General features: G+C 51.7%; 1 protein-coding gene across 2 annotated transcripts in view; it reads left to right on the top strand.

The window, feature by feature from the left end:
- Nucleotides 1-1,670: 1,670 nt before the first annotated feature.
- Nucleotides 1,671-18,303, top strand: part of CD9 (CD9 molecule) — a 34,162-nt gene continuing 17,529 nt past the window's right edge. Inside the window, exons 1-2 of one of the 2 annotated variants that reach the window (XM_081084244.1) lie at nt 1,671-2,401; nt 2,680-2,862. In XM_081084244.1, coding sequence (XP_080940370.1) covers nt 2,797-2,862 — 66 coding nt within the window. In that variant the 5' untranslated portion in view covers nt 1,671-2,401; nt 2,680-2,796. The remainder of the gene's footprint in view (nt 2,402-2,679; nt 2,863-18,303) is intronic. The other variant, XM_081084245.1, reaches the window with a different exon arrangement.

Genomic DNA, 18,303 nt, shown 5'->3' with positions numbered 1-18,303 from the left:
TTGGGTAATGCATAACCAAAATTCCTCTGCTTCGCTGCTCTTGGCATTGGGCAGCCCCGTTTTCTCAGCTCCTTCCTCCTTCTCCTTTGTTTTCAGGCTCACCCACTATTGGTAGTTCCCAGGCACAGCCAGCGGCCTGTGCTTTCATGCTCTGTGCCTTTACGCAGGTTCCTTCTGCCTTGAATTCCCTCCTGGGCTTATCCGCTGACTTGCTCTCCAGAGTCAGTTGCTGCATGTCCCCTGCACCGGGAAGCCTCTCTCCAGACTCAGGCTGAGTTGGGGACACAACCTGTGCCTCCACCTGTACCTGGGCAACATCACCTGGAGCAAAGATTCCATGGGCTACACATGAAGGTTAGAGGTCGTTTCATCTCAGCATACCGCACGGCATGTGAAACATAGCAGGTGTTCAAGACACGTTAGAGCAGTGGTTCTCAACCTTGGCTGCACATGAGAATCACCTGGGAATCTTTTTAAAATCCTGATTTCTGGACCTCATCCTCCGGAAATTCTGTTTCTTTGTTATGGGGTGGGGCCACCGCATTAGTAACAAAGAAACAGAATTTCCGGAGGATGAGGCCCAGAAATCAGGATTTTAAAAAGATTCCCAGGTGATTCTAATGTGCAGCCAAGGTTGAGAACCACTGCGTTAGAGTAAGCAAAAATAAACAATGTTCACAATCTGCTTCCTGCTACCCCAACTGCGATATCCCTTGTCCCCTCTTCTGGTTTTGCTGCATTCTCTCTGGTCTCACCCCATTTCCCCACTTTAGCTCATTTCTCTATGTTTCTCACCAGTCAATGGCCTCCTAACGGATCTCCACACAGTCCTCAGCTCCCCTTTCATCTCCTGCTGCTTCTCTCCCATCACCACATTGTTGGTCACCAAGTGCCACATCTCAACTTTCAGTCTAATTCACCAAAGCTCTGAGCCGAGTCCTGAACATACAAACAATGGTCCTTACCCTCAATGGGACAACTGCCTGCCTCTCCTGCCCTCCTCCACCCACTACCTAAGGTACAGGTAGGGATTGAACTAAATCACACAGCCCCTTAAACCCTTTAGTGGCCCCCTCACCTCAAAATGCAAAGTCCAGAGCCAGGTGGCTCCTCTGCACCCTACTCCTTGCTAGGTCCCCACCTTCACCTCCCCTTACACTCCCACACTGTGAGCTCCAGCCCCAGGCTTTACCCAAGATTCTCTGGGTCTGCAATAACTTTACTTGTGGTTCTGGAGCACTGCTTTCAAGTCTGGGTGAGAGGCCCCTCCTTTTAACATCCCCCCCCCCCCCCCATCTCTCTCTCTCTCTCTCTCTCTCAGCACTCTGATCCCCTTGTCCGGCTGCCTGAATCCCTCCCCAAGTGGACTCAGAGCTCCTGGAGGTCAAAAACAGGACCAGCTCCTTCCTGTTCCTAATAACAGGCCCTCATAAGTAGGGAGTGAAAAGTGTTTTGAATGAATAAGTCAATGAGACTAACTTGCAGTGAAAATAAACAACTAAATAAGAGTTACGAAATGCTAACACTGGCTTTTCCTGGCGGGTGAATTGTTTGCTTGTTGATATTGTCTGATGTTTCAGTAATGAGTGGGTCTTGCTTTTGCAATACTAAAAAAAAAAAAAAAGAACACTAAAGGGAACTTCATTTTGATAAAAAAAAAAAAATAACAAGGGGTTTGAGGATTGAAGACTTCAAAAGAAGGAGGAATCTCCTCTTTTGGGTTAGAAACTAGAAAGAAATGTTTAAGAAGCCATGGACTTTCTACAAGTGAAGAGGGGAGGAACCGCCTGCCCGAAGGCGCACGCAGAGCTGGGTGCAGGTGTGGGTGCCAGGTGGCGCAGAATGTTCCTTTACAGATGCAAGATGAGAAATTTCAACTTCCATCATTGAATGGAGGGAGGCAGACAGCTTCTGAGCAGAGGAGAAACATGCTCCGCACTCCGCATCCGGAGCAGTAAAGGGCTAGCACTGGGCAAAGTCCTAAGGGCAAGGGCGAGGGTGCTGTGGAGTGGAGGCCAGAGCAGAAGCCCAGCTACAACTCTCCCTTCCCCTCTGGGGGAACCAAACCGCAAGTCCAGGAAGCGCCTCCGGACTGCCCGGTCCTCTCGCTGCCTTACTACTCTTCGGTGACGGGCATTTGAGAATTACTCCCATAAACCGCCGACCTATCTTCCCACCTGGACGACAGCGCTTCTAAGTCCTCCTGCTCCACAAGAGGTGCCAAATACGAGTGTGCTCAACGAGGGAAGGTTTTCAAGGAGACATAACGCCTGGCAGCTCCCCCTTCAAACCGAGGCCGAAACCAGCAGTGCCCTCACCGTGCGGACAGCCGGCCTCGGGGGACGGGACTCTACCCCGACGACCTGACCGGGGGAAGGCAGGCCGGACTCTACAAGGCGAGGTGAGGCTCCCACATAACTCAGGTAGAAGCAGCAGGGCCTGGGGGTCCAGGGAGGTGGGAGGGAGGAGCGGGGAGCGGGCCGAGCCGGAGCCCATGCGGGAAAGAGGGAAGGGCGGGTCTGGGGGACTGTTGGAGCCCGCATCCCCGGAACCTGGGCGGGGGCGGGCCTTGGGGCGGGGGCGGGGCAGGTGGGGCCGGGCCGGGCCGGGCGGGGCGGGGTCCACGGCACATGCGCACCGCGGCCGCCGCGCGCTGTAAGGAGTGGTACTTTTTAAAAGTGCAGCCCGCAGGCCAGCCCGCAGCCGCCAGCTCTTCGCTCCGGACCTGGTCCTGCTCGTTCCGGCCGCGCGCCCCCGTCCCAGACCAGTGCAGCCCAGGCCCGTGCAGCCCTCGCCATGCCGGTCAAAGGAGGCACCAAGTGCATCAAATACCTGCTCTTCGGCTTTAATTTCGTCTTCTGGGTGAGTGAGCGGGACAGCCGCGCGCGCCTCTCCGGGGGTATCTGTCTGCCCCCCAGATCCCCTCCGTGGTCGAGGGTGTCGGTAACTGGCACTGCCCGTCGGGTAGGCTCGAGGCAGAGGAGAAAGGGTCCTGCGGCCACCAGCTGGCTGCTCGGCGGAGTCCGGAGACGGGCGGGGCGGTCGCGTTCGTTGGGGGCTCTCCGAAGCCGGGCAGGCGAGGGGACGCGGGGGCCCCGGTGAGCTGGGCCTCTCCTTCGCCAAGGGCGTGGGCTGGGGTGTGTGTCTGCCCCTCCGAGTGCAGGGGGTGGGGAGAAACAGAGCACCCCTTTCCTGGGAACTCAAGACCGGGGCCAAAGAAGACCTGGGCGGGCAGCGCAGTTCGCGCCCGGGGTGGGGGTCTCACAAGTCGCAGAGCCGCGAGCGGGGAGGACGCGGGCGCTCAAGGGTCTCAGGTGGCGCCGGACGCTCCGCCGAGGGCTGTGGGCACTTCTACCCGCGGGAGGAGGGGCGCGCGGCCGTCGGTGGCCGGGACCCCGTCCCAAAGTTGGAGTCCGGACCACCCCCTCCACCCTCGGAAGAGGAACCTTCGGCCGCACTCCGCCCTCCACTCCCCCCGCCCCCCCCCCACACACACACACACAACCATTCTCAAACTTTGGTTCTGAGCCGCCGTGAGAAAGGCCAGGCTCCCTCGAAACTACCTGAAAGACTAGCTTGTCTTGATTTTTTTTTTTTTTTTCAAAGGTTTGATAAGTATCTGACTGGGGAGAATTCTGGGAGAGTTGGGGAGGGGTGGGGCAGAGGCCCTCGGGCGCTTTTAGTGGGATGAGCCTCTGTTGAGTCTTGAGTATCTCCATTTCCGGGAGAGATCAGGTGCTGGCCCCAGGGTCTCCGCCTTGTGTCCCCACCCCCCACCCCGTTCTCCCCTCCCCAGGCCCCTGGGCGGCCAGGTGGAGCCTCCGGGAGCGCACCTCCACCTGGACTGTCCGCTCCATGACTCCTGCGCGGGCTGCCCTCGGGGAAGCCTGAGGGAGGCAACGGAAAAGGGGAGTGTCCCCTCCACACCTCTCCTTGGGGGGGATCAAGGGACCACCCAGAGACCTAAGGGGGGGGGGGTGGAGAATAGGTTCTGAGGGCCACATCCCCTGCACACAGATGGACAGTATTTGCTCCTCTGCCGCCAGGAGTTTCCAGCGCCACTCTCAAGAGAGATGTCTGTGAATACAGGGGCGTGCCACTCGAGGCTTGTCGCAAAACAACATGTACTTACTCCCCTGGAGCTGGCCACCGGGGTCCCCATGAACCCGGGCAAATCTCCTGAGATTTAATCCTCTCTGTGGAGCTGACCAGATAAGAGACTGAACTGTCCTTGCAAGAGTCACCACATCTGCCCAACCTTTGAACCAGGAGGTCTCAGTTCCATTCCCCGGCAGGGCACATGCCCCGGGGGTTGGGAGTTCGGATCCCCAGTAGGGGGCGTGCAGGAGGCAGCCAATGAATGATTCTCTCTCATCATTGTTGTTTCTGTCTCTCTCTCCCTCGCCCTTCCTCTCTGAAATCAATAAAAATGTATTTTCAAGTCACCACATCCAACACATGCCCTAGTGTGGATGGCACATAGGTGTGCCCCTGCCAACCTTGGCCGTCAAGGAGACCCTCTTGCGGTGGGCACCTCCCCTTCTTGGTGTTCCCAGCAGCCAGCCTGCTAGCTGCCAGGCTTGGCTCCCTCCTCTCACCAACTCCTGGCACCAAAAAAGAATGTCAGAAGGCGGGCTGGCCCTGCCCCACCCTTGTCCTTTAGGGAGTTTTCCTCTCCGCTCCCTAGCACAGTCACTCCCCTTCCAGTCCGCTGGTTCGTCCTCAGCCACCTGCCTAGGCTGCATCAGGGTGTGGGGTTGTGGGGAACCACTGACTACGTGTGCCTCCGCACCCCCTGTGCACATACAGGAGCCGGATGGGGGGCTCCCAGGGCCACTTGTATCTGCTCAGCCTCTTTCTGTCTCCAGCCTGCCACCCCACCCATATTCAGAGCTGCCCCTGCCTGGGCAGCTATGTCCTCTGAAACAGAAATGACTCACTCTGGTAATGTGTGGGTTTAGAATTAGGAATAACTTTAGAGATTATCCAGACCAGCCCTCTTATTCACAGTGAGAAAGCAGGGAACCCGAGAGGGGGTGATTTGCCCAGGACCACAGAGACAACCAATACTATAATCCCTGGGCCCCTCCCTCTAGTCCAGTGGTTCTCAATCTTCTGGCCCTTTAAATACAGTTCCTCATGTTGTGAATTTTCGTTGCTACTTCATAACTGTAATGTTGCTACTGTTATGAATTGTAATGTAAATATCTGATATGCAGGATGGTCTTAGGCGACCCCTGTGAAAGGGTCGTTCAACGACCAAAGGGGTTGCGACCCACAGGTTGAGAGCCTCTGCTAGTCCTTCCGTCTCCATCACAAAGCCAACGAGGGGGACCTGGTAATAGGCTGGTGGGGAGGGAGGGGGCGGGTTCAGGATTAGCTGTGTTTTTCTGAATTTATTGTTTAGTAGTATCGAGGTCCCTGTAGAGATGAAGTCCTCATCCCCTAGGAGCTGATGGAACAAAGGAACACTGCGATGCACTTGTGAAGCACTTTGTAGTCTGCAAGTTCCAGCCGTCCTTGTACAGCTGGAGCAGGAAGCATTATCCCCATTTTACTGATGGGCTGATGGGCAGGAACTGGCCCCCAGAGAGGTTAAGTGACTTATCCAGGGTCATGGGCAGGATAGTGTCAGAACGCAGTTTGAAAGCAGATCTGATTGGCTTCAGGTCCAATGCATTTGCCATCCCAACCTTCCATACCCAACCAAGTGGGAATGGAAGAAGGGTGGCAACAAGCTCTTAGACATCTTTTAAGGGAACCTGTGGTATAAGGGAACTGCTTGGATTGTTATGATGTCAGCACTTTCCTTTCTCTCTTGAGCGAAGGAATTTATAAACGTGGAATTGGGAACCTGATGTGGGCCTTGGAAAGCGGGAGTTGAGGCCAGGGTGCCACCAGCACCTCCTGAACAGAGGATGCTGAGGAAGGTGGTCTAGCAGGGGTCCAGAGAGAAGAAGCCCACCTCAGTGGCAGTGGGATGATCGGGGCGGGGTAGGCATGTGGGAGTGCCTCTTCCCTGGCCCCCACTTTCATCCCTGTGGGACCCTCAGTGACTGCCTGCGCTGCCAGCCCTCCCCCAAGCGGGGCCTACAGCCCAAGCAGCAATCGGTCTGTTCTTCCAATGCCCCCGGAACCCTAACTTCCCAGCTCTATTCCAGTTGTTTCTCCATTTCCTTCAGACCTCCCTGTCTACCCATCCCCCAAAAAAGGTTGCAAGGGAAAACGTGTTACTGTGAGAGTGGTGAACTCTCAAGCTGTAAGGGGGGAACCAAGGCTAGGGTCAGGCCAGGAACCTGTCTTCCTGGTCTATTCCCCGCCGCTCCCCCCAAATCCTAAGCCTGCATTTAGAGGGCTCAGTACCCACCCCACACCTCCCTCTGCCCCTTTATTCACTGCCTTTCACCTCTTACCCACCCTCCCTGATGGGACTAGCCAGGGACTTGTCTTTCCCAAGAAATGGTGCTGCCTTGGACCTAACAGAGGCTTCTTAGAAGCAGGAGAGAGACCCGGGTGGAAATTCAGAGATTGGGCGTTAGTCCAGCTGTGTCCCCCACACGCTTTGAAGTCTTGGGCAGGTCATTTTTGTGCTTCAGGCCTCAGTTTCCTCATCTGTAAAACCGGTGGTTTGGAGCAAATGGTCTCAACCTCAGTCTGTGAAACCACCCCCTTCCCTGCTGCCTAAAGCAAGAGGACTTTCCCACACAACCCCAAGTGGAGTCAGGCAGTGGGAGGTACTGTGAGTACTGTGGCTTGTCCTCAGAGCCGGGGGCCTTTACCTCTGGGGCCTGCTTCTTACGTGTCTTTCCTGTTAACCCCGCAGTTCTCTCTGCTCCCCCTGCCTGGGGTCTCTCTGTTTGGGGTTCTCTGTTTCCGTCGCCCTCAGCCATTGTGGTAGTACAGGCTAGCGGTCGGAGCACCAGCTCTGGATTGGATTTACCCATCCCCAGATGGAGCTGGAGCCTGCCCCATGGGGGAAGGGTGAAATAAGAGAATGTGTGTGATGCTCTTAGCACTCGAGGCAGAGTAAACTTCCTGTAGCTATTGTTGCTCACAGTGGAAAGTAGATTGAGGCGATGCGGAAGGTGGGAGCAATTTCCTAAAAAGTGTGGAAGAGCAGACCACAGGTTAGCCCGGAGCACACTTCTGCCCGCTCTGGATTGGGCGCCGACTCCATTTCATGTGTGGCTATGCGTTTGAGAAGGGTGGGGGTGCCCCACTTCTGAAAATAAAACCAGAGGCAGAGACTCTGGGTCTGGGCAGGGTGTGGACTAGTGGGCTCGGGGGTGGCAAAGCCCCTCCCAACCAACCTGCCGCTTTTCCCAGAAACTGTTGCCTTCGTTGTTGGGCTGAACCAGCTGCCGGGGCGGTGAAGTGAAATGGCTTCCTGAGTTTGGCACCCAGACAGCCCAGCTCTGGGAAAGCCGGCTGTGTTTGTACTGAGGCTGGCAGCTTTGGGGAGAGGTGAGGTGAGGCCAGGTGTCTGCATCTGCTAAAGAAAATCAGACTTCTGCCCAGCCCAGGATCTTGATGGCTTCCCCCACTTGTTCACAATGCTTGTGAACAGCAAAAGAATCTGACTCCTGATTTTTAGGGGGTCAGTGGGGAGGATTCCTCTACACATACACACTCTACCCCTTTCTTTCCCAAGTGGCCCACGGGCACCGTTCCAGACCTTACTCTTTTGTACTCAAAGGAGGCGGCCGCTATTTAAGACCCGAATTTGGAGCTGCTTTGAGAGCAGCCCTGTTGAGGGCCACCCTTGCCAGAGCACCTATCTGCAGTGGACTCCTCTGCGGTCACAGACCACAGATCAGGCTTCTCACGTCCTCCTGTGTGTGGATTGTGAGTCTTCCCTCTTATACACAAAGCTGTGTGTCCAGGTTAGATTTGTCTCTTTGTTTTCCCGTTCGATTCCGTTTCATAAGGAGGCGTGGCTTTTGGAATTGGTTGCACAGTCTGGAACTTAATAATACCTTAGACTTACAAAAGCACCTTTTTTTCTAAAGAACACAAACCTTGACAGCCTTTCTCAGGTGTGTCGACTGTGAGGCTAAGGGACCTGGGATCATGGCTCCCATGGCTTCTGCGGTCCTGTTGCCTGCTTGGTGGCTGCGTGTTCTAGATCTGCTTGTGTTGACTTGGCGAGCAGAACAGTTTCAGGAAGATACATACAGGGTGTATCCACCACCACCACCACCACCACCACCACCACCACCCCCGCCCCCATACACTCTTTAACAGCTGACAGCTCAATTTTGAAAATGAAATGTGTTTTAATAAACACTGCCTTTATAATTATTCAAAGTGTGTGTATACATTTTTGGGGGGGGCACCCTATATTTATGTTCTGTGTTCCTCCTCCCCCCGAGATTGGGGTCAATGGGGCTTTATGTGGACCTGCCACAGGTCTTTTCAACTAAAGTCCTGCAGAAACGGTCTTTACCTCTCACAGAAGAGCAATGACTACTGTTTTGGGGTTTGGAAATCTGGGTAAGAACCTATTGGGCCCATGTCCTCAACTACCCAGAGCTGTCCTTTGCAACCGAGGGAACCCAGAAGACCAAAAGGGCTAATCTTAAGACGCGTTTTAAGTTTATGGTTTTGAAGTCTGACTGCAGATCACTTGCCTGTTTCATTCTGTGGAAAAAGTAATGCCGGTCCAGGGACATTTTCATTTTCCACCGAGTGATGGCATGCAGCTGTGGAAAGCAGCATCCTGTCTCCAGATGAGGTAATTTTATAATAATTACATCCATCCGGTAATTCCTCTCCTCACCCCAAAAATTACTTTGTTCTGGATAGTTGCTAAGTACTATATGCCGTCATCTACACTAGTGAATCTTAACCTTTTTAGGGAGTTCCATGCAATTGATGGGGCCTGCCTCCAGAAACATGTTATGTCCATTGTTATTTTATTTTACTTTATTTTATTTGCTTTTTCTCTGGAGGCTCATTCACCTCAGATTATGAACCCTCTGTATTGGGTTTGCTCCCTTGGTTTCCAGACAACCCCAGCTCTGTCTTGAATCCCGTTTCTGCCATGAGAAGCGGGTTGCCTCCCTGCTTCCTGGGGATTGCATGGGGGCCTACTGGGAGGACTCTGAGAAAGGCATTCAGAGTCCTAAGTGCCCCTGGTTGATCAAGGCCTCCCCACCCATCCTTGCTCTGACTCTCAGCTTAATCATTGCCCAAGGAGTGGCTTCGACTCTCGATTAATTTAACGAGTGTTTTGCATTTCTAGTCCACAAGAAGAACCCGACTTTATGAGCTTCCAGCCAAGTTTTGCTTCTTGGGTTATGGTTTCCCATAGCGTGGGTGATTTGTTTTGTTCGGGAGGAGTGGAGCTCTCTTTCCCTCCTCCTCCTTCCCACCAAATAGAGACAGAAGTCTTCCCTGGCCTTGCCCCTGAGGACTTTGGGAAGGAAGAAGTGTCTCCAGGGGGTCGTTTGGGGACTTGGACCCCTGAGGAGATGACAGGGGCCAGATTTATTTGATTCCAGGGAGGTTGGAGGACTGTTGCCTTTGAGAAAGTCCGAAATCTGGGCTTTTAGGGTCCCTCTTGTTCAATCTTGACAAGCATTGTACAGGGGAGTAGAAACTGTCTCTTGATGGCTCTGTTAGGAAAGTAACCCTGCAAAGCTTACCCAGCGTACATCACGGTTCCAGTGAACCCCTCAGGCCCAGGCCGATGGCCCGTGACTTCTACCAAGTCCCTGCCTCCAAACTGCTCAGGAGGCAGCCCCTTGCTTGTCTTCCAGTCTCAGCTGCATGTCAGAGTCCAGGTGCAGAAACACAACACGTGGACCACAGCAGAAAATCCTTGATGGCGGGTTAAAAGTATGATAAAGTAAGTCAGACCGTTATCTTGAATTCAAAACACATTCCTATAGCATTTTAGTGTTAATTCATCTTTAAACCTACATTGATTGAATCAGCAGCATGAAAGGTGATGAGATTGATTTACTAACACTTTAAATGAAAAGATCAGCAAAACCATACTTAGTTGTGAACTCATTGCTCTTCAAGTCAATAGAAATTTGATGTTTTTACCAGTAAAAGATAGTTTTCTATAGACTGAATGTATAGCCCCAAAATGCATGTTAAATGCTAAAGCCCAGTGTGATGGTGTTTGGAAGCGGGGCTTGGGGAGGTGATTAAGCCTTGAGGATGGAACCCTCACGAATACGATAGGCACTTAAAAGAAGAGGCCCCAACGAGTGCCTTCTTTCCTTCCGCCATGTGTGATTATAGCAAGAGGACAGCCCTCTATGAACCAGGTAGCAATTCCTAACCAGACACCAAGCCTGCTAGCACCTTGATCTTGGGCATCCCAGCCTCTAGAACTATGGAAAATAAATTATCATTTGTAAGCCACCCAGTGTATGGTACTTTGTTATAGCAGCCCTAATGGACCAACACAGAGTTATCTACAGGTTCAAATCAAAATCACATCTTCCCTTCTAGGTGAGCATTCACAATGTGCCAGTTTTCACGGGCACCTCATGTCAGTCCCCCCTCTGGTTGGTGGCAACCCTCCCCCACCCCCCACCCCCTGGCAGCCCTGCTCTGAGAAGCGCTGACCTCCTAGAGAAGAATGTGTACTCCACAGGCAGGAAACCCTTCCCACTGAGTGTCTTCCTCCTGCTCACCCCAATGCAATGGAAACAATTTCCTCGTGACGCGATTTCCTCGTGGATTTTAATGTTCCACTCACACCTTTTACAGCTTCTTTTCTACAAGCTGGGGACATCTACTCTGTATACTTACCTTCCCCCTCTAATCAAATTATGGCCCCGACTCTAGACCAGAGAACCTCTGGTCTCCCACAGCCCAGAAAACTCATTCCAAATAGAAATTAAATTATCTCTAATGTTTTAGAGATAAATTATTAGAAGTGATTTGGGGATGGACCCTGAGTCTTATATATAGGAAGCTGGCATTGTCCGTGTGTTGTAGATTCTGCCAAGATGCCGGGCACTGACCTGCAGTGATGCCATCTCATTCCCTTTGCCAGCAAAATGGTGCTTTGTGGAAAGGGCAGAGGCTCGGGGTCCCACTTTGGGGGTCATTCCTACAGAGGATACCGGGCAGTGGCCACTTGATGGACCACAGCCTCATCTGTGAACATGGTGGCCAGTGGGCACTGCGACAGCGTCTGCACTTGCTGGGCCTGCAGTGGTAGTGAAGCAAGGATAAGAAGAAAATGTGCCAAGTTATTCCAGAGAAGCTGTTGCCCAGACCAGTGCTTGTGTCCACGCTGACATTCTGGCCAGCGCAGCACGGGTGTGGCGAAGCGCTTGGGCCAGAGGCCAGCAACAGAAAGTGCAGGCTCGCTCTCGAGATCCTGTCACCTGTGGCTCCCCCAGGCTCAGATGGCACCTGCAGGCCACATGGCCTTTGCAGGTGCCTTCTGTCGGTGAGAAAGTAGAGCCCTCTGCTCTTGTAGGTGGGCTGTCTAGGGACCTTTAAGGATCGAAGATGGCGCTTTTGATAAGAGATCAGATGTGGCTGTGAGGGAGAAAGGGTGGCTATGAGGGAGAAAGGGCAAAAGTGAAAAAAATCTCGCTCTTAAAATTCACCAAATAATTCAAAAAGACAAACAGGGAAATGAGAGATATCTGTAATACTATCCACAATAAAGAATACACTTTTAAAAAGACAAACAATTTACCAAAATGATTGAAAATTTTGGCTTTGCACTCAGACTATTTGGGGTTCAAGTTCTAACTCAGCCACTTATTTGCCATGTGATCTCAGACAAGCTTCTTATGTGTTCAAGTTTTCTCATTTAAAAAGTGGAAGTTAATATTACCTACCTGGTGAGTCTGTTGTGGAAATTAAATAATACAAGAAGTGATTTGAGTGGTATATGGGACATAGCAAATAGTGGGATGCTTGCTATCTAATAATTAGGAGGCCTAAAATGAAGGCAGGGATCATGGCAGAGGAATAGGCAGGTAATAGATTAGACACAGTAGTTTGGGAACCTTGACTCTTGTCCCCTTGCTGGCTTGCTACTCAGAATGTCCTATGATGGGGAGGGAGGGCCATTTGCCAACACTGCCGATCCATGCACCATGTGGCATTGCTTGGAGTGTGTAAAAGAAGGGGCATCTTCCACTACCCAGGGCCATGCAAGCAGCGTAACCGGTACCAGGGATGGAATGAAAGCTGGCTGGTCCATATGGCTAAAGTACATAAGCAGGAGTGTGTGTGTGTGTGTGATCGCCAGACATCTTAGTGAAGCGAGTGCATTGGAGAACAAATGAGTGGTGTTCTGGAATTTAAAGCAAAACTTCTCCCAAACACTCCCCTACATCAGATAATTTTGGTTAAGATCAGAATGCCTGCTTTCAGCAGAAAATGGATTTAGGGGCTGGCTAGTATATACTACACGTCTGGCAAGCAGGCAGTGGAAACTTGAAATGAGATTTCTTGTTTAGAAAGAGGTTACCTTGGGCACAGGCCTTCCCTCCCAACCCCTCAGCCCCAAGCTGCTTAACACCAGCACATCATATTAGCTGAAGTTTTTCTCCTCTCTTAGGAAGAATAGGAGCTCTGGTTTTTAAATGAGGCTCACTTTGTTCTTGGAATGGAGGATTTCTCAACACTTGAACTTGTTCAGACCAGGTCGCTCCCTAATTTCCATAAAGTGTGCTGAGAAAAAGTTTACAAGGCTCTTCATCCTCTGCCACACCCCAGAGGAGACCAAGCTACCTCCCTTTCACCAGGGATGAGACTCATGCATGACAGAAGGAGAGCGCTGACAGCTAAGTCACCCCAGACCTGCTCTGTGTCCCTGGGCAAGTTACTTTACCTCTCTGAGCCCATTTTCCTCATCTCACACTGGGATGATCAGAACTGCCTTGAAGGGTGTCAGGCTGTCCCACCAGCACTTTTAGGTTCCAAAGGGGTGGTCACAGACTTACCGTAGAACTTGTCTTCTGATATTCCTCTTCTCCCTGGGAACTCTCTCACTTGCTCCTACAGGGAATGTGCCTATTATCCCTGTACTAGCCTGAGCCCAGGCTTAAACATTCAAACACAATTGCCCAAAAGAGCAAGGCATAGCGAGAGGATGGCACCCACAGTGTGGCTATTGAGCCACCGTCACCCCTCCTCCCCAGGGAGCCCCCAAGTGCACTAGAATCCCCAGAAAGGGAGGTTGCAGGGCCAGGGACAGGCTGACTATGCTTAGGATGCCAGCAATGCAGGCAAGCAAGCCCAAGGAATTGTGGGGCATGTAAGCACTATTGAACTTCTATATACTAATTTTATTTTATTTTTTTAATGTTGATTTATCTAGGTGGTAGGGTAGGTGCCATAATCTTCTCAGAGTCCAGGGCATTAATCTGGCCACAAAAGGCAGAAGTTGGCTTCCCCAAGGGACCTGGCTTCTGGCTTCTTGGGGATGGTTGGATTTTTTTTATTGTCCACTTCCCAGCCTGCCATGGTGTGTAAAAGAGCAACATGTGGTACCACAGACACACACACACACACTCACTCACTCACTCACTCACTCACATACTCACATGGTGATTGTTGGGGAAGGGGAAGTTGACTTGTTAGAAATGAAGATTCCTGGCAGCAAAGTGGTGACTCTTTAAGCCTCACTGTCCTCATTGTACAATGAAAATAATAATACAACCAAAGTCTTAGGGTCCATCAGGAGGAATAATGGGGTATTTAATGCAGAAGCCGACATATGAGCAAGAGCCCATATGTCAGCTTCTGCAGCTGTTATGGAGTTACTAATACCTCTCACATTTTTCAGAGATTGAGGTTGTCCTAAACGTTCATTCTCACCCATAGCTTATTGCTTCAGTTCTGTAAAGCTGCATCGCACAGGATTGCTGAAACTTTACAACTGGGCTTCATCCCTTTCAGAAGATGAATTAGAGCCCCAGCTGGTTAGAGCATCAAGCCACGCACCAAAGGGTCACCGGTCCAATTCCTGGTCAAGGGCTTGCACCTGGGTTGCAAGATCAATCCCCCTTACTCCCTTGTCAGGGCATGTGCAGGAGGCAACCTGTCCATGTGTCATGTGTCTCTCTCACAATGATATTTCTCTCTCTCTCTCTCTCTCTCTCTCTCTCTCTCTCTCTCTCTCTCTCTCCCTCTCTCCCTCTCTCCCTCTCTCCCTCTCCCTCTGCCTCTCTCCGCCCCTCTCTTCCACTCTCTCTAAAATAAATCAATGGAGAAATATCCTCCAGTGAGAATTAACAAACAAAAAGAAGATGAACTAGAGGACTTGTCTTTCTGTCTGTCTACAAAATGCCCATTTCAGAGATTGCCCCAGTCTGGGAACGATGGGTGAGGAGAGGTATCAAGTTTGCACTTTGCTGGAAATGTCCCCATAAGACCGCCCAGTGGGTAGAGGCTCCCCTTTGGAACTGAACAATAGGAGTCAAAAGAAGAAATCTAATCTGCTTGCAAACCAAGAAATGTGGTCTCGGCACCTTTCCTTCTGTTCACTTATCTGGAACTTTCTTGACAACCTGAAGCAGGTCCTAGAGAAGGGACAGAGCCAGTCACCATTGCTTCTGTGTGGACACCAATGGGAAAAAAGAGAGGAAGGGTGAGCTGGCTCTAACTGGTGCGTTGTCCCTGGGACCCAATGATTGTGGGCTTGAGACCTCCTCCCAGTCTCAACAGCAGGAGAGAGAGAAACCCAATGGAAAAGTTCATGGTCGGTGCCCTCCCTGCCTCTTGGCTTCCCCTCAGCTGGATGGATGCCCTGAACCTGAATCACCTCGCTGCAGCGGCAGATTAAGGTTTAGGTCACATGCCAAATTCAGCATGTCCAGACCACCCTCTTTTTTTCTCAAGAAAAGTTCTTAGGAATTCCCATTCTTCCCCTCACCAGGTGGCACAGTGCCGGGAGGGGGGTGGGGGGGTTGTATAGAGGAATGCTGCTCCGAGTTGTCCCACGAGTTGTCCCGTGGCCCACTGTGACCTCTGCCTCCTGCTGGCTGGGTCTTTTTCAGCGAATTGTTGCCTAACCTCTCAGAGCCTGTTTCATCTAGAAAATAAGAGTGACGAGAGGATTACATGAGATAATATATGTAAATCACCTCCTATTACGTGAGACACACAGATGATAATTGCTACTATTATTATGTTGTTTATTTCCCTTTCCCTAGCCTCTGGAGGGGTTGTTAATGGACAGAAAAGCTTGCCAGAAGTCCGATTAACACTAAAGTGAAATAACCTACACCGTCATTGCATTTCTTAAATTTTTCTCTTTTTTGTAGAATGTTGGGTGGTTTGAGGAAGAGGCCCCTCCCAGGCCTAGCCTGGCCTAGGGAGAATGCAGGCTGCAGAAGTCAGGGCGAAGTTTCTACCAAGGGTGTCCTGCTTCAGACACCGCAGGAGTCATCTTGGCATCTTGCGGAGGAGCGTTCACAGGACTGAACCTGTGTGCTGCATGCACTTTTGGAAGCCAAATGCAGGTTCTGACTTGAACCATTTACGATGAATTCCCAGGCCCAGTGGGTTTAAGGTGGAGTTGTCCAGCCAATATCTGTATGCTTCCTCCCTGCTTAACTGTCACCGGGCAGCAGTTCAGGGGGTCCTGAGGCTGAGTCCCATGGCTTGACAGTGCTAGGAGGGCATCTGAGCCACACTCCAGATTCCACAGTGTAATGTGGAATGAGGGATTCTGCTCCCTGCTGAGCTGAGCCTGTGAGCTCTCACTGACACAGGAACCGGGAGCCCAGAGAAAGCTCACAGCCTGCTCCAGGGCTGCCTGCCCTTCCTCACTGGCCTCTGCGTTCAGAACCCCCAGAGAGAGCTTTTCCATGTCTACCCGATTGTTCAGCATTTTATATGAAGGCCTGGAGTGGTGGTTGTCAAACTTGAGCAAGCGTCGGAATCATCTGGGGGCACTTGTTAAAACACAGATTGCTGGGCCCCACCCCACTCAACTTTCTCACTGAATGAGTCTGGGATGGGGACAGCGAATTTGCATGTCTAACAAGCTCCCCAGATGCTACTGCTGCTGCAGCTGGAGACCACGCGGAGGACCATTGGCCTAAGAAAAAGTTTCCAGTGGCCTTCGAGGATACCAGCTTCTGCAGATTTGCGCGCTGCTCTAAGATGGGGAGCTCAGTAGAAGCCCCAAGAGCAGAAGTTGCCTAGAGGGACGAAATGGCCCAGGAGGATCATACTTGGGGGGCGGGGGAGGAGAGTTGGCGGGCGGGGGGTGGTGGGGGAGCTTGTTCTCCAGAATGGTGATTTCTGGGGCTTTCCAACTCAGTAAAACTAACGTTAGTGATGTTCCTGGTTGATATCTTCAAACTTTGCCATGAATTAACAGTTTACTTGTGATCCTTAATGAAAGCAAATCATGGCAAGTTTTGCTGCTGCATGGAGTGGAGCTTGGTTTCTGTGGTTGCTTTACTGTGTGGTGGGACCGCATGAGGGAGGACTCTGAGACCTCTGTTCCTGCCCGAGTGGCTTTGCCCTTGCAAAGACAACAGCTCCCGCCTTCACTTGGAGTTGGGGGAGGAGGATACAGGCGAGGATTAGAAGAGGTGGTGGGGCTGGGGCTCAGGCGCCTGTTTGTTCTTGCTGGCAGTGCTGGGCCCAGCCTCCTGACAGTGAATCAGCCCATCCAGGCTTGGCATTCAGTGGTGAGCCAGGGTTACCATGGAGATGGGTGAGGCCCGGAGCCCGCAGGTCTGGGTGGCCTGACTTGTTTTTAACTGTTGAAGCCTGTGTGGACATAGAGGCCCTCATCCCCCTGCCGAGGCCTTAAAGCATGACTGGTATTTTGGGCCCGGAATAGGCTGGTAGGGGAAACTTGTATCCTCGATATTCAGTCTCTTGCTAACTTCTGGGCGCCAGGGGCAACCATGCCAGGGGTCTCCTAAGTCCAGGACATTAAAAAACAAACAAACAAACAAACCCAGGGCTGATACCTATCTTTCTGAAGGGAGGAAGTAAAGAGGTAAAATCCCTCCCTCTCTGTGATCTGCTCCTTTAATAACTCCTTGCTGCAGCGTTAATTCACCCACAGAAGCAGTCTGTGATCCAAGGAAGGACAGAGGCCTCCAGTCTGAGCCAACAATCTCCCTTTAACCTTCCTTCCCCACTTTTCTTTGGCCGTTCCCATCTGATCCCAGCAGAGCTCCAGAGACCAAGTATGGGTGTGAAGAAGGTAAATTTATCCACCTCCCCACCACACCACACTCACAAGCTCTCACAGAAACCAGAAAATAGAACCCCAGTGTCCTAATTACCTTGCTCCCGCCCAGCCACCTCCTCAGATCACAGGAGGACACGCAACTGACGTCCGCCAAGTGCCATGAATTGCCCCACTGTCGTCTCATGTCTTTCTCAAGGGTCATTGTGATTGTTGTCATTATCATTCCCCGCCCCCCCTACAGAATCTGCCTGGCTACAGCACTTCAGTTTTCAGACTGTTTTGTATGTATCGCCTTATTTAATCCTCACTGTCAGCCTAGGTCAAAGGCAGGACAAATATACAGTTTATTATTATTATTATTGTCTAAAGTTTTTCCCCCCACTGAAACCCCCCTCCCCTCCCCCCCCCCCCCGCCATTCCCATCCTGGCCAAGCCCCCACCACCCCAGTGTCTGTGTCCATTGGTTATGCTAATATGAATGCATACAAGTCCTTTGGTTGCTCTCTAACCGCCCTCCCTCGCTACCATTTGTCTCTGGATCTATTCCTGTCCTCATACAAATTTTTTTAAACAAATGAGGACACTAGGGTTCAAAGAAGCTAAGGAAATTGTTTAGTGTCACACGGCTCCTAGTGGCAGTGCCAGAATCAGACTCAAGTCCACACCCTTTGACTCATCCAGGCCCTCTCGACAGGGTTGTGCAGCGAAGTCACCTGAATTACCTAGGAACACAGACTCCCCTGGGATGAAGGTGAGGCAGGTGCATGTTTAGAATTCCCCAGGTGATTCTGACAGAAAGCCTATGTAAGCCAGGCCCTGGGTGACACAGGCATGCAAGTGACAGGTAGGTAGCAGAGTCAAGGTCACCTGCCCCTTACGAAAACTTTTGCAGCATCTCTTTGACCACAGCCTAACCCAAGTCACCAAATAGTCCTGGCTGTCGCAGGAAGACAATGGGACATAAAAAAGAAAGTGCTCCCATCTTCCCAGACCCCTTCCTGTTGCCACTGCCCCCTCCAACCCCTCCCAAAGTAGCAGCTGTGACCACAAGTCTGAGGTGGGCCTCACCGAGAAACCACTGTGGAGAATGAGCTGCTCTCCGCGTTCTGGCTTTTCTGAAGACAGCTGGACATAGAAAACGAAAGGAGTAT

This window comes from Myotis nattereri (genome assembly GCF_964212035.1).
Source record: "Myotis nattereri genome assembly, chromosome: 2".
Taxonomy (NCBI): domain Eukaryota; kingdom Metazoa; phylum Chordata; class Mammalia; order Chiroptera; family Vespertilionidae; genus Myotis; species Myotis nattereri.
This window is presented reverse-complemented; position numbering and strand designations above follow the sequence as displayed.